The sequence below is a fragment of the Hemicordylus capensis genome, chromosome 4 (assembly GCF_027244095.1).
Source record: "Hemicordylus capensis ecotype Gifberg chromosome 4, rHemCap1.1.pri, whole genome shotgun sequence".
NCBI lineage: Eukaryota > Metazoa > Chordata > Lepidosauria > Squamata > Cordylidae > Hemicordylus > Hemicordylus capensis.
Window position 1 is genome coordinate 125,847,739 of NC_069660.1, and position 14,701 is coordinate 125,862,439.

General features: G+C 43.7%; 1 protein-coding gene across 1 annotated transcript in view; it reads left to right on the plus strand.

Moving 5' to 3' along the window:
- Window positions 1-14,701, plus strand: part of PLPPR5 (phospholipid phosphatase related 5) — a 241,699-nt gene that overhangs the window by 40,521 nt on the left and 186,477 nt on the right. The window contains exon 2 of the mRNA XM_053248523.1: window positions 14,523-14,597. Within this exon, the coding sequence (XP_053104498.1) occupies window positions 14,529-14,597 (69 nt within the window). The 5' untranslated portion in view covers window positions 14,523-14,528. The remainder of the gene's footprint in view (window positions 1-14,522; window positions 14,598-14,701) is intronic.

Below are 14,701 nucleotides of genomic sequence, written 5' to 3' on the forward strand. Positions count from 1 at the left end.
AGCCATCACTAAGGAGACCGTAAGTACATCATAATAGAGAAACTACACAGGTGATGACATAATTGCACCTGCAGAAGTGGGGGCAAAATGTCATCCTTCAGCACTGGGAAGAGATGTAGCTGTTGGGCACAAACATATATGTGCTTTATATCAGTCCTATCAAACTCCCAGGATAGGATAGTTTGGAGAGAGTGCTGATAATTTTCAGTGTCTTTTTGAGTTTCCGATTCATCTCTATGGGGAAATTATCTGATGGGACACATGTTCAATTCTTGCAGACAGAGCCCTTCAGAGCTTGTTACACTTTGTTGCTAATAGTTTCAATATTTTTAGTATAAAATTAAGAACAACATACTGAAAATAATAGATAGATATCAGCACACTCCTATGCATGTTTACTCAGAAGTAAGTCACATTGTATTCTATCCAGTAAACTGTTAGGACCGCAGCCACAATGCACAAATGTTGTAAGGGGAGTGACAATGAATAGGCTTCTAGAATTTATTTTAGCAGAAACTAAACCTCATGGGAACACTTTACATCTTACAGAATTACTACAAATAGGGGCACATTCATGTAGGAATTGACACATGAAGAAGCCTCTGCATTGGAGAAGCTGCTGCCAGTCTGTGCAGACAATACTGAGTTAGATGGACCAGTGGTCTGACTCAGTATATGGCAGCTTCCTCTGTTCCTATGAATATTGCCAATATGACAATTGTATGCATGTATTTTGCAGCATGTGCACACTGAACTTAGCTACACCTTTCTAGCAGTTGTAGACCATATGTACTGTATATGCAGCAAAATACGTACATGTCAAATGTAGCATTCTATACTTGGCATGTAAGTTTTTCTACAATATCTAGAAGCAGCATCCAGAAAATTTGTTTTCAATTATGGTGGCTATACCACTCTAGAAACTTCAATTTAAAAAATACATCTGATTGCATTTGACAAATGTTGGAGGGCATGGCATGGATTTTAAAAAAACACACTCACCCAAAAAATCCCACTGAGAAGAGTGGCAAGCTTAAAGATCAAGACTTATTGCTGATGTGTAAAATGTTGTGGTTGATAAGCGTTTTATGTTCTGTTTGCTATTCACGACATAAATGACTCATCTCCAGGGAAAGGCTTTGAAAGGAAGTATTTGTATCTTACAACATTTCCTTGATCTTCTATACAATGTAAAAAGAATAAAAGCCATCATGTTACTGTGATATGAAATAAATTCAGATTGTGCGGTGGCAAATAAATGCGAAGGGCTTTGGCAGCTCTGGACATGCACTTGGCATGCTTAAGTTAAGCAAAGAGTGCTAGATATGGAGAAACAAAGAGAACTAAGTTTGATTACTGCAAAGAACACTGTAGGCAGTTTTTTGAACTATCCCCAGCCATCAGGATACTTGATACGCCTGGCCACTTTAAGTCATAGAAGAGCTTTCTCACAGGCACGCTTTAACGCGTTACCTTCTGCGGTGTTAGAAGCGAGGTTTAAGGGAATTCCCTTACGGAATCGGTTATGCCCTTGTGGCGCTGGATTTGTTGAGTCGGTAGCGCACGTCCTTTTACACTGTGCCTTTTATAGGACTACTAGTATTTTTAAGCCCGTTATAATAACAGGCGCTAGCCTTTTTACCCCCCTTTATGTGTTCTTCATCTCTTTTTCCTTTGTGTGTGTGTGTGTGTGTGTGTGTTTGTTTGTCTCTCCTGTCCCACCCTCCCTCCTGCCCCACACTCTGGCCTCTCTTTCTCCCCCTCCCACCCCGCTCGCACCCTCCCCTTCCTGTCAGCCTCCTGCCCCAGTCCCTCCTGCCACCCCACTCCCTCTTGCCCTTCCCTTCCCCCTCCCCCTGCCTAACTCCCTCTTGCCCTTTCCCCTCCTCCTGCCCCACTCCCTCTTGCCCTCCCCCTCCCCCCTGACCCACTCCCTCTTGCCCCACTCCCTCTTGCCCTTCCTCCTCCCCCCTGCCCCACTCCCTCTTGCCCTCTCCCCTCCCCATGCCCCACTCCCTCTTGCCCCTCCACCCTGACCCACTCCCTCTTGGCCCTCCCTCTTCCCCCCTGCCCCACTCCTTCTTGCCCCCCGCCCTACTCCCTATTGCCCTCCTCCCTGCCCCACTCCCTCTTGCCCTCCCCCTCCCCCGACCCACTCCCTCTTGGCCCACTCCCTCCTGCCCTCCCCCACTCCCTCTTGCCCCTCCACCCTGCCCCACTCCCTCTTGGCCCTCCCCCCTCCCCCAGTCCCTCTTGCCCCCCCCTCCCCCACTTGCCCTCCCCCCTTCCCCCTCTCCCCTGCTCAGAAGAGTCTTGCGCTCCACCCCCCACCCAGCAACTTTACTTACTGTTTTGAATGCGAAGGAGAAAGGAGCTCGCAAGCAGAGCTCCTTTCTCGGCCAAGCCTCTTCCCGGACTGTTGCATTGGGTGTAAAGGACGCCTATTGCGTCCATAGCGGCAGTCTGGGCAGTGTCTTTGCCGAGAGAGGAACTCTTTTCGTGAGCTCCTTTTTCCACCGCCTTGGCCGTGCCGCGTCCTCTGGCCGAGGCGGCGGCTTTGCCGCCGCCTCAGTCAGTGTCCCCCGCCACCGCTTTCCCAGCTTCTTCGGGGCAGCCGCTTCTGGCCGCCCAAGATGGCCGCCGGGTGCTGGCGGTCGTGTCTCCCTGGCTCTGTTCTGGGCATGCGCAGACGGACACCAAGAGTTTTATTAGAGAGGATTCACCCTATATGAATAGAACCCCCTTTAAAAGATAAACCAGGTTATTCTACTGATTATTATGTTTCTTATTTTTTAATGGATCGCCACGTGGAGGTTACAGAGAGGATTGCAAGATTTTGTGCTGCGGCATGTAAAATGAGACTAGATAAACTTAGCTGTGTATGACCTTGCCATCTTTGTAACTCAGTTTTATCTTTTTTTTTCTTTTGGTGTTGTATATTTTTACTGTATTGTATTGTATTTATTCCTTGTTGTCTTTGTCATGGACCATAACAATAAATTTGATTTGAAGTCTGTGCCCTTGAATATATGAGGCACTCTTTTCTGTGCTACACACCTAACAATGTTCTTTGAAGGGTCTGTTTTAGGGCCACTTCTAAGTAACAGTACCACCAAAAGGCTTTTGTTTTCATTCTGCTGCTTAGGCTGCCCTTTCTTCTCCTCCCACCAGCTTTGCAAATTAAACCTTGCAAATGCCTACATCTCATCTCAGTCTTCTGCTCTACCACTTATTGTAAACAGACATTTTATTTATATATTTGTGCCTTGTTTTACTCATATTTTTCAGTTATCTAATTTACAAAGCTGTTCACAACATTAAGAAACAATGTGGAATCCATTAAAAGTCCTCCTACAGTTACCATTAGCTTCTCTGGCTTGGGCTTTCTCTGTTGCCGTCCTGAGACTTTGGAACACACTCCCTGCTGGGGTAAAGGCATTACCATCTCTAGCTAGCTGCCTTTAAAAGAGCTATTAAGACACATCTGTTTAATCTTGCTGCTGTTCATCTGCTCATCATTGAATGTTTAGATTTTCTTGATTTCATTTATTTATCTAGCGTATTTGTACACCACCAAAAACATGCATCTCATGGTGGTTTACACACAAATTAAAACAAGAAAACCACATTAAAGCCATAAAATAATTGAAACAGTCAATAACTGTCAAAGGCCAAACTGGTTTACAGCTAGATTGATTGTTATTGATGTTTTAATTGTTTTATGGCTTTAATGTGGTTTTCTTGTTTTAATTTGTGTGCAAACCACCCTGAGAAGCAAGTTTTTTGCTGGTATACAAATATGCTAGATAAATAAATGAAATCCAGAAAATCTAAACATTCAACAATCAGCAGATGAACAGCTGCAAGATTGATTTTCAATACTTTATTAATAAGCAGGTGCCTCATTTTCAAGGGCCTGGCAGAACAAAAATATTTTTTACTTTTTCTGAAATGAGGCAAGAGTCTGCACTAAGTAAACCTCCTGGTAAAGTTATGGGGCAACAACAGAAAACTCCCTGCTTCCAGTAATGAGAAGAAAGGGGTGCAATAAAAATCTGTCTAACAGGTACACCTAGGCAAATAGATAAATTTCCTTTAGAATCTAGAGGAAAGAGTTGTGGTATGCAAGGACAAGGAGGAGGAGTTTAATCAGGAATATTTACAGTTTAATGAGGCAGATATTATTTACAGAGAGGCAAGTGCAGTCTGCCTTACACTACCCAGTCTGCCTGGGTACTGCAAGTGCAGTATCCAGAATGTTGGGGGGCAATATGCTAAATCATTGTAAACCGCTTAGAGAGCTTCCAGCTATAGAGCGGTATATAAATGTAAGTGCTATTGCTATTGCTATTGCCTTCAGTGCTCTTGCTGCTGGCTGTTTGTTAGCTCCGCTTCTACTCCAGGACTGGAATAAAAGTACCATTGAAAAACTGGCCTGGATCAATGAATGGATTAACCCAAAACCCCACATTTCCCCTTTCTTGGAATAGGGAAATATATGCGGATGGTAGCTAGGCCTTGTTTTGTTGGGGTTGTGCCATGAGATGATTATGTGGACTGATGGAAAAATAAGGGAGAAGCTTCTTGTACTGAACTAAAGTGAACCTAAAGCCTGAAGGAAATATTCACAGGGATATAAATTGGAATGGATTTGTCTGTTTATAATCTGGTCTGTCAGATATGACATGTGGCTTCCCAGATGCTTAGAGTTCAGCATTTGTACTCTCTCTCTCTCTCTCTCTCTCACTCTCTATCTCTCAGTCCTTGTGCTCTCCTTTTCATCTGTGATTTTCTATTTAATAGAATTTGGTTTCATTTAAATCACTGTCCTCTATCAAGAGACATTCTTTTGCCTGAAGTGTTGGCATAAAAAGTAAGGGGAATGGAGCTGTCTGGGATATAATTCACCTCAAGGTTTCACTAAACCAATTAAACCATATAAGGAGCTCAGTAGTGAGTGAAACGGATGTGCAGCAAGGCCCGTGACATGCCTTTGTGATGCACCACATTTTTATACTCACAACTACACACACTAGCTTCCCTCCCAAATTCTCACAGAGCTTTCTTCTGAATAGGAACCTTGCACGTGTGTATAAAATTGGAAGCAATTTGATGAGAACTCGTATTTGAGCATTTCATATCACTGTGGACACAACAGGGATTAGCAAGGACAAGACACAAATGGAAAAGACCATAACTTTATTAACAATTTACAGTGAATCTACAAGAAGCCAGTTTTTAGTTAAAGCTAAATCAATAGTTTATTAGTTAATAGTTTATTAATTAATAGTTTAATGATATTATAAAGCATTAATAATTAAACTTTTTGTTAAATTTTTGTTAATTGTATTGTATTATAAACAGTGTACATATTACTATTGCATTCATTTATGTATTCACTATTTCATACCCCCTTAAACATCATCAGCAAGTAAAAAAGAGAAGAGAGAAAAAAGAAAGAGGGATTAACGAATTAGTTATTGAAAGTAAAATAATAAATAGTTACTAATTGTTTATACTGGTTGACATGATGGGGAAATTAATCAAAGTAGTTCCACTGAATTTTTTTTTTTAAGGACAGGTTAGACAATACCTAACCTGTCTTTTTAATTTCAATAGGATGACTTTGAGTAATTTCCCACATCATGCAGCCACTAGATCTACAGTAGATAGGCACACTGCAGGTATGCCACATAATATGCATATAGGCCATGTAACACGAAACGGCAGTTAAATGGGGCAGAGGTTGGAATTTGTGTATGTCTGAATGCATGGAACCACAGTTTCGCAGCAAAAGCAACCAGTGGTTTCCCTCGCTGAACTTCATTTTGAATCTTTGGTTTGTAGTGAGTTTTGCCACTCTGACTGGAGATTTTGCTGCAGCAGCATTACATCCGGATGTGAAAGCCACCATAACTGTGGTTTCCTTCTTCTTCTGGGACTGTAATCATAGAGAAGGCAGCCCAGACCTGCCTGAGATCAAGCTGGCTCCATGCCTGTGGCACTTCTCGCTGGCCACCTCTCCGAGCACATGCCCCGCCCCCTGACTCCGATTTTCTAAAGCAGTTGCCTGGCAACAGGGACGCCACCATATCCCATCCCAAGCATGTAAGCTTGTTAAACAGGAAAGTCACATGGGGGCATGCCCTCTTCCCACTCTGTCCCTTGTTCCCCCCCACACCCCCAGGCACTCAGGAGACAAAGGGGATGGGATGGGATGGCAAGATGGACACTATGTGCTTTGCTCTCCAAAAATGGTGATAAAGATTTATGTTTACAAGCACATGCAGTTGTAGTGGCAACATAAGCAGGGAAAACCCATTAGACTGATGGGACAGTAACATCTGGCAGGGCGGTGATAGCAGGGGTTGGGTTTAAAATGCTGCCACACCCAGTAATTATTGAATAGCTCAGTCCTATTTTTTTTGTACAATAATTTTGGGGAAGGGGGCCCCAGCCCCTTCCCCTTGGGTTAGTGTACACAGTCCCTGGGCTTACTCATGAGAAGAGCCATGCAGCAGGAGCTGCATTGCCTCCAGTGAAAGGAGCGATTCTACATGCAACAGATGCTGCTCCTGAGCAGACCGCTCTCTCACAAGAGTGTTAGGCCATGGAGACATTCATGTAGGCCGGACAGAAGATGCCTCCCTGTCCCTCTCCCTGTCTTGGTGAATGCCACAAAGAAGCAGCCCAAGCAGGCCTTCTGCCAGCCTGTCTACCCATTTGAACATATCCCACCTTAATTTTTGCCTGGAAAGGCAACCTCACTCTCCTGGGGTTGCCGATAACTGGGGCTCCATTCTCCTGCAATTCCCTGTGGTGGCAGATCTGCATACGCAACAACACTAGTCCAAAATCTGGAAATTTGCAAGAGAGTAAAGATCTGTCGCTGGTCCCAGTGTTTCCTCAGTCTACCCACCTGCAACGTCCGAACACTTGGGTGCATCAAAGGCTTCACTGGAGAGGAGGTGGTCAGCAACTTTCCATCATTAACCAGAGAGAATGGAGGCCCCGCACAAGTGGCCCCCCCTTTAAATGGCTCAACTCATGAGCATGCAGTCCAATGGCAGACCAAAGATTTTTTAGTCCAGGTCCTCCTCAGTAGACTGGCCCTCTCATGAGAAGTCTAATCCCCAGGTGGCGAGCTGCCATGTGGTTTGGTCTCCATGGACTGCTTTGCCAGGATGACCCATCACAAGAGCATCCTTGGTCACAGCAGGCCAGACCCCAGGATCCTTTGCCCTCCCTCATATACATACCCCCTCATAGGAAGTCAACATGTTACCTGTCCAGAGTAACAGGGAAATAGTGCCCCCCCCCAGCATCCCCCCGCTGCCAGAAATTGTGCTTGTGCAAGACTTTTGTTGTGCGGCTCTTAGGAGGGCGGCAGTGGAATCACTGTCAGAGGAAGGGCTTGCATGGCATTTAATGGGATTTAAATGCCCTTTCCCTGCCAAGGGCAGGTGGTCAATTCCAAAAAGGCACGATCACACTCAGCATGCCCCCATGAAGATGGTAGCCAATGGCTGCTGCCCTGCAGATGTTCTGACACCATGCCCACAGTCTGCAGATGTTCTGACACCTTGCCCATGAGCGCTATGGAGCTTGCTGGGATGCGGACTCAGTGGACCAGGAAGAGGGAGGGTCTCCCCTACCTTGAAAACAGAGATTGCTGTGCTGTGGCTGAACATAAGTCTGCAATGAGATTCACAGTTAGAAAAATTAACCTCAGGTTCAGCAACTTCCGGTTTCACGTTACATGCGAACGCAGCCATAGCCTGCTTCTTGCCCCCATCATATATGTATATATTGAATGTGGAGTTTCTCCTCTCCAAAGGAACTATTGATCTCCATCTATCTGAAACTTTCCAACTTTTACAGTGCTTAACATATGTAAAACTGTTTTGTCTCCTTTGAATCAACATGCAATAGTAGGTCAGGCTTTAGATCTGTATCTGCTATGGAATCTATGCAGAGGCACGCCCTAACTATCTTTGAGCAAGTCACTTGTTCTACCCAGCCTCAATTCCACATCTATAAAATGAGAATATGTGTGACAGGGCAGTGCATCATATTGGGCCCAACAGCATGTCAAACATGATATGCTGTCAAACATCATTGGATGGAGCTCTGACACAGCTCCATGACACATGGAGCTCTGACATTCAGACTCCAACTGAGAACCCTGCTGTTGTACCAGAACTCTGTCAGATTTCTGACATGCCGGTTGGACACTTGCCTGTCTCCTCCTCCTCCTCCTCACCTGGAACTGGACGAAGGCCAGGAGACAGCATTCACAATGTACTCTGCCTCACTGCTCACCTTCCATCGTGGCTTCTGTGTAAAAAGTATGTTTTTCCTTCTTGAAGTTCCTTTAGGTTCCCTATGAGTGCTGGAGATTCTGGGAATCATGGGGCACATGTATAAAAAACCCCACAACTTATGATCCCCACAATCTCTAGTGCTGCTTGGGGACCTAAAAGGAACTTAATGGGGGACGGGGTTACACAGAAGCCATACTGGAAGACAATTGGGGAGTTTGTTGCCTAGTGCTCTGTATAAGAGCACTATACAGAGCTCTCCTGGCCCCCATCCAGCCCCAATTAAGGGAGGTGGAGGAGGAGAGGGCGCCCAACATTCCAAAGATTTTGGAATTCCAACCCAATCCAACCTGACATTACTGACTCAAAAGTTTGGAAGAACAATGTTGGCTCCCACAGCAGTCTCAGTGTGGGGTTAGATTAGGTTGGGTTTGAATCAGTGTTCCCTGTAAGAGAGAATCCCAGATATTGTTGACCACAGCTCCCAGAATCTCTAGATGCAGTGGGCTTTGGCTGAGGATGCTGGGAGTTGTAGTCAACAACATCTGGGATTTTCTGTTACAGAGAACACTGGTTTGAATAGACCAGTCTCTCCCCCACACAAAACAGGCAAGTTAGGGAGAAAAATTAAGTCTAGACTTCTCACCATTTGGTTCCTACACCCTTCCCAAACTAGGCTCTTGCTGATATTTTTTAACTGCATCAGGAAAGGGGCCATAGATCAATTTTGCAGCATTTGTTTTCCATATTGAAAGTCTCCAGTTTCAATCACTGGCACTTTCAGTTAAAAATGATTTCAAATAGGAGGACTGGGAAGGACATTCCTGGTGTACCACCTTCAATTAGAATAGGCAATATTGCACTAGAATCATGGATTCAAGCTCCGACTCTACAGCATATGGCAGCACCATAGCCCTATTCACATGTTATGTTCAAGACATGCACAGCAGTATCCTGCATTTCATGGGGCCTGTACTCAGGTTCACTTTTTAAATGAACACACACACACACACACACACACACAGTCACCCGAATGCATGTACAACATAATATCTGCATAGGAACATAAGAAGCTGCCATATACTGAGTCAGACCATTGGTCTATCTAGTTCAGTATTGTCTTCACAGACTGGCAGCAGCTTCTCCAAGGTTTCAGGCAGGAATCTCTCTCAGCCCTATCTTGAAGAAGCCAGGGAGGAAACTTGAGACCTTCTGCTCTTCTCAGAGCGGCTCCATCCCCTGAGGGGATATTTTACAATGCTCACACTTCTAGTCTCCCATTCATATGCAACCAGGGTGGACCCTGCTTAGCTAAGGGAACAAGTCATGCTTGCTACCACAAGACCAGCTCTCCTCTGCTAAGGGAACACATACGTTCCATATGTCTAGCTGTTAATATGCAGTATATTGCAACTTCTCCTTCTTTTAATGTTGTTTGAATTAATGTGAATGTATGTGCATTAATGTTTCTTGATTACTTAATTTGAAATTGCCATTTCATCTTTTGCTGAGCATTGCCTTGAAATGATTAATGTTTAAAATAAATAAAAAATAACCATGAATGAGAGCTACTGCTGTTATAATTATCATCAAAAAGAAAAAAATATTTTAATCCACGACAGAAATGCATAAATCTTTGTTTTCTTCATTAAAAATGGTTTTATAATGTGTTTGTCACATAATATAATTATATACACTATAACTGCCCTTGCTTTCCTCCAGCTTCACAACACACACACAGTGACTTTCTTATTTTTCCTTTCTAGATGAACTCAACATTCCCTAGTTACGTTTTTTTAACCTACCTTCAGGCAAGATATTACATTTACACCTCTCTGGGAAGCTTAAAAAGCTACACAAAACCATAATGAGTTGGCGTAATGTTAAAATACATTTGATTAGATGACAGTATTTATCTTTAGATTCAATGAATTATTGACAACTTCTTTGCCCATGGCTGAGGTGAAGCTCAGCCAGAAACTGAAATGAGACAAATTGCTGTGCTAGGGCAAATATGTGGAATCTATCAAATGTGTCTCAGCTAAATGCTGGATTACATTAGAGCATGAAGTGTGACTCGGATGACAGAGTTGCAGCTGAATGTAAGGCATGTTCAAAACCCTAAATGATATACCATACTAGTTGCAAGATGTGCCATTATTTTGATAGGCAGAAAGTTACTTATAGTCAAATTATCTACTGACAGACAGAGCTTATTTAGAGACAGGCAGAATGTAAACTGTGGTGTGGTCTGGAGGGGGCGAGTCCTGAGTAGGGACTGGTGTGCTGAAATCTATCTCTTGAGAGACAGCAGAGGCGTAACTATAGGGGGGCAGGGGGGGCACGTGCCCCGGACGCCATCTTTTCTGGTCACATGGGGGGCGCCGCCATGACAAAAAAAATTTTGTTTAATTTTTTTTTAATTTTTTGTTAATACAAATGTTTCCTGCTCAGTGCAGCAGCGCTGCAGCAGTCAAGGAAGCGCATCGACGCCCCCTCCCCCACGAGCGGTCCCTTCCGTGCTGCCCGCCCCCCCCATTGCTTTGCTGGCGCCTGGCAGCCAGTCTGTGGCCTGGCTTGGCGGCGGGCGCTTGTGAGGAAAAACCTAAGTATAATGTAGTATGTTGGGGGGCGGGGGCGCGCGGGGGGCGCCATTTCAGTGCTTGCCCCGGGTGCCGTTTTCCCTAGTTACGCCTCTGAGAGACAGACTCAATCACAGAGAGCAGTCAGGGAGCAGAGTTAGCTGGGCAGACATTGTAAGGCCTCATCCAGCTCCAAAGACATTTTGTTCCAACGATGGTCACAGCCAGATTGAGCCTTGGAGTATCTCTAGTGAGCACTTTGGCATTTCTGGCAAGTAGGGCAGCATGGCTGGTGTGTGAGGCCTTCAGGAGCTCTTGTTTACTGCTGGGAGCAGGCATTATTACTGACTCTGACCGTTTCCCCTGAACTGGGTGTTGAGTCCAATCAGTCTTCAGTGGGTCCTCCCTGGACTGGTTGCCTCAACTTTGTTATTACCAGGATCTGTACTAGGATCCCTCCTCCCACTTTAGGATCCATGTGACTCACTAGCTAGAAAATCTCTCCTGAGTCATGAATTCATTAGGCAGCTTTAGGAAAGACATTGGCTGACATCCAGACTAAGTTACTCATGAGTAGTTCCATTGAAATTAGAGGGAGAAGTTAATCACAACTAACTTGCCCCATTAATCTCAGCGGGTCTACTCATGAGTAACTTTGGATGTCAGTCACTATTCTTTCAGACTCCACGCCTATGTAGTAAGGCCTTGGACCTCTTTCCTTCTTTCTAGCATTCTATCAGACCCCATTGAATAATAAATTATAGTAATGGCCATTTCTTCCTTGAATGGAGCCTTTTGCTTGAATATTGCTGTGTGTTCATGTTCTCTGCAATATTAATAGTTCATTGTATATAACCGTGAGTCTCTTTTGTCAGGCTAATGTGAAAGGGGGGGGGGTGTCTGGAAAATGAGTGTGAATAAGGACTAAGAAAAAACTGACTAAAGATTTTGCAATATAGCCCTAGAGATGGAGTGTCAATTATTTCTCCATAAAAGAGCTATCATTTTCTGTTGGTACTTTAAGCTTGCTTGGATCCTTAAAAATCAGGAGACAATTTCAGGAACACATCCTGGTTTTATGAGGCATTTTCTTGTTCACTGCTCTTGCTACGAACACGAGCAGCACACATTTGTGCATTTGTGATGTTCAAATTTTAAATAATAAATGCCTCGACTACAGGAAGGATGGCCAGGAGGGAGAAAAGAGGGAGCTTCAACAGCTCATAGTGTGTCTGCCAGCTGCTAATCAAAATAGATTGGGAACCGAGTGAAATGATCTTTGACAACTGCATTGCAGAATTTGAAATTCTCAAAAGGTATAAGGTGTTACTTCACCTAGACTTGTACGTTTTTTAGTAAGCTTCAAGAAGATGCTTTTCTTCCACACAGCTCCACTGCAGTGTTTATGATGTTGGATCCTTTAAAAATAAATAAATCCTGGCCAGGAATACAGAACATCCTGAGCAACTGCATAGCTGATTCATTAGGCTAGCAGACAAAGGGATTCTCAAAGGAAGAACAAGAGTTAGTTCTACGCATGTCTGAAACTTGGTACATTAAAGTTAAAAAACAAAACAAACAACATAGGAAGCTGCCCATATACTGAGTCAGACCATAGGTCCATCTCGCTCAGTATTGTCTTCACAGACTGGCAGCAGCTTCTCCAAGGTTGCAGGCAGGAATCTCTCTCAGCCCTATCTTGGAGATGACAGGGAAGGAACTTGGAGCCTAGATGCTCTTCCCAGAGCGGCATATCTTACAGTGCTCACACTTTGAGTCTCCCTTTCGTATGCAACCAGGGCAGATCCTGCTTAGCTTAAGGGGACAGACAAGTCATGCTTGCTACCACAAGACCAGCTCTCTCAGTTCTCCAATCTGTAGCTGGTTTACATGTGTAAGTACATTAGCGGATAACTGCAGTATCCAATGATTGGCATGTGGGAAGCAACTATTATACATATTATATCTGTTTGGACTGATTCCACTGAAAAGCATTGCATTCCAAGAGATATGAAAAACTGGAATCCAGGAACACACTCAAACTGTGAAGCTTATTTTTCAAGGGGAGTGCAACTCCATCCAAAACCGGCTGAACTCAATTCTCTGAATCAACAGTTCTCCTGACCAGGAGTAATTCTTTCTTCTCTTGATGAAGTTTTAATTTATTAGCTCATACTCTGTCCATTACTGTTATCAGATGCTAATTCAGAATTTACACAGCCTTCCTGAAATTAGATGAAAAGGAGTGACAGAGCAAAGTGTCATCCACACACCAACAGCACCAAACTCCAAAAACTCCAGATAATTAATCTGTCCCAGAGGTTTCATGTCAGTTTTAAACAAGATGAGGAACCCACTGGAATTCTATAAACCAAACTTGAAATTCCCTGAATTAACTTTTGAAATATATTTTCATGAAGGATATGAATCACCACAAAATAGTGCCTGAAGTCTCATTCTGACAAGGTGATCCAGAGGGATACCATGATTGATAGTACTGAAAGTCTTTGAAAGGCCCAGCAGAACCCACAATACTGTCCTTTCTTGTGTTCTTGCCATAGTTTGTCCACTATAATGACCAAGGCTGTCACTGTCAGTTTTGGGTTGGAAACCAGATTGAATTGAATCTACCTAATCAGTATTGAGAAATTCCACTCATGCAAGCGCCTTGCCCAAGGAATGACATATTGGAGACTGGTTGGTAATTATTCAGTACAGTGGGATAAAGCGTTGTTTTTCAGACAGTGATCTCAAGGTAAAATAAAGTGTGCCATCGAGTCAATGTCAACTCCTGGCAATCACAGAACCCTGTGTTATCTTTGGTAGAATTTATTTCAAACAAGGGTGGTGCTGTATATCCCCTGCTCTCAAGGAAGTATTAAGGATTCTTTCAGCTCCATTGGCCAGTGCCCTCTGGCTTTAATCAGTCAGAAATGGCAAGAGAGCTTGGTACCAGAATTTGCTTATTTTCCCATTTCCTTCCTGTTCCTTTTGTATAATGTCTCTTGGATTGTAAGCCACATACATAAATAATTAGAAGTCTGAGAGGTGGTTCTGCATATCTTTAGAATGCCACTGAATTTTGTCTAATGTCAAAGACTGGGGATTCCAAAGAGTAGTCCATAGAGTTTCTATTAGATTAGTGATATTTCAAAATGAGATCCTTACACATCCCCAGACTGCCACTAGATTTTGCTTAAATGGATTTTTTTTTTTTTGCGCGGGGGGGTGGTGGTGGTGCTTCTAGCAAGTCATCTAAGAAAATGCAAGAGAAGCCCAAAGCGTTTTGTCAAGCCCAGCACAATTTTCCATTGGGGATTTGCACGTTGTCTGCTAAAAAGCAAATGGAAGATGCATTGCTGTGTGTCTCTCTTCTTCCATGTATGGATGGGACAAAGGGGCCCTGCACTAAGAAGTCAGGAGAGTACAGTTGGAAGTACTGAAGTTTGGATGTTCCCCCCACCCCCTTTAATGGTGTGAGTGCACAGACTGGAATTTATTTTCCTGTGCAGACTCAAGACTTTGTCAAATTTACTTTGGGTAGAACAACTTTAAAAGCTGAGTAGATATCTGTATTCCTGTCCTATACCATGCATTTTCTTTTCTTTTCCCTCCACAGGTGAACATGATTTCCTATACTAGGCCACAGTCTCGTAGGAATGACACATTTTTGCCATGCTTTATTTTAGTTGAGGTAAGAAAACACTTGAGATGCATTTGTGGAATTACCCGTTTATGTTTCTCAAAGAAAAAGCTTTCATGAAAGAAGTACACTTGTATTTATCATTGTGCTCTGTG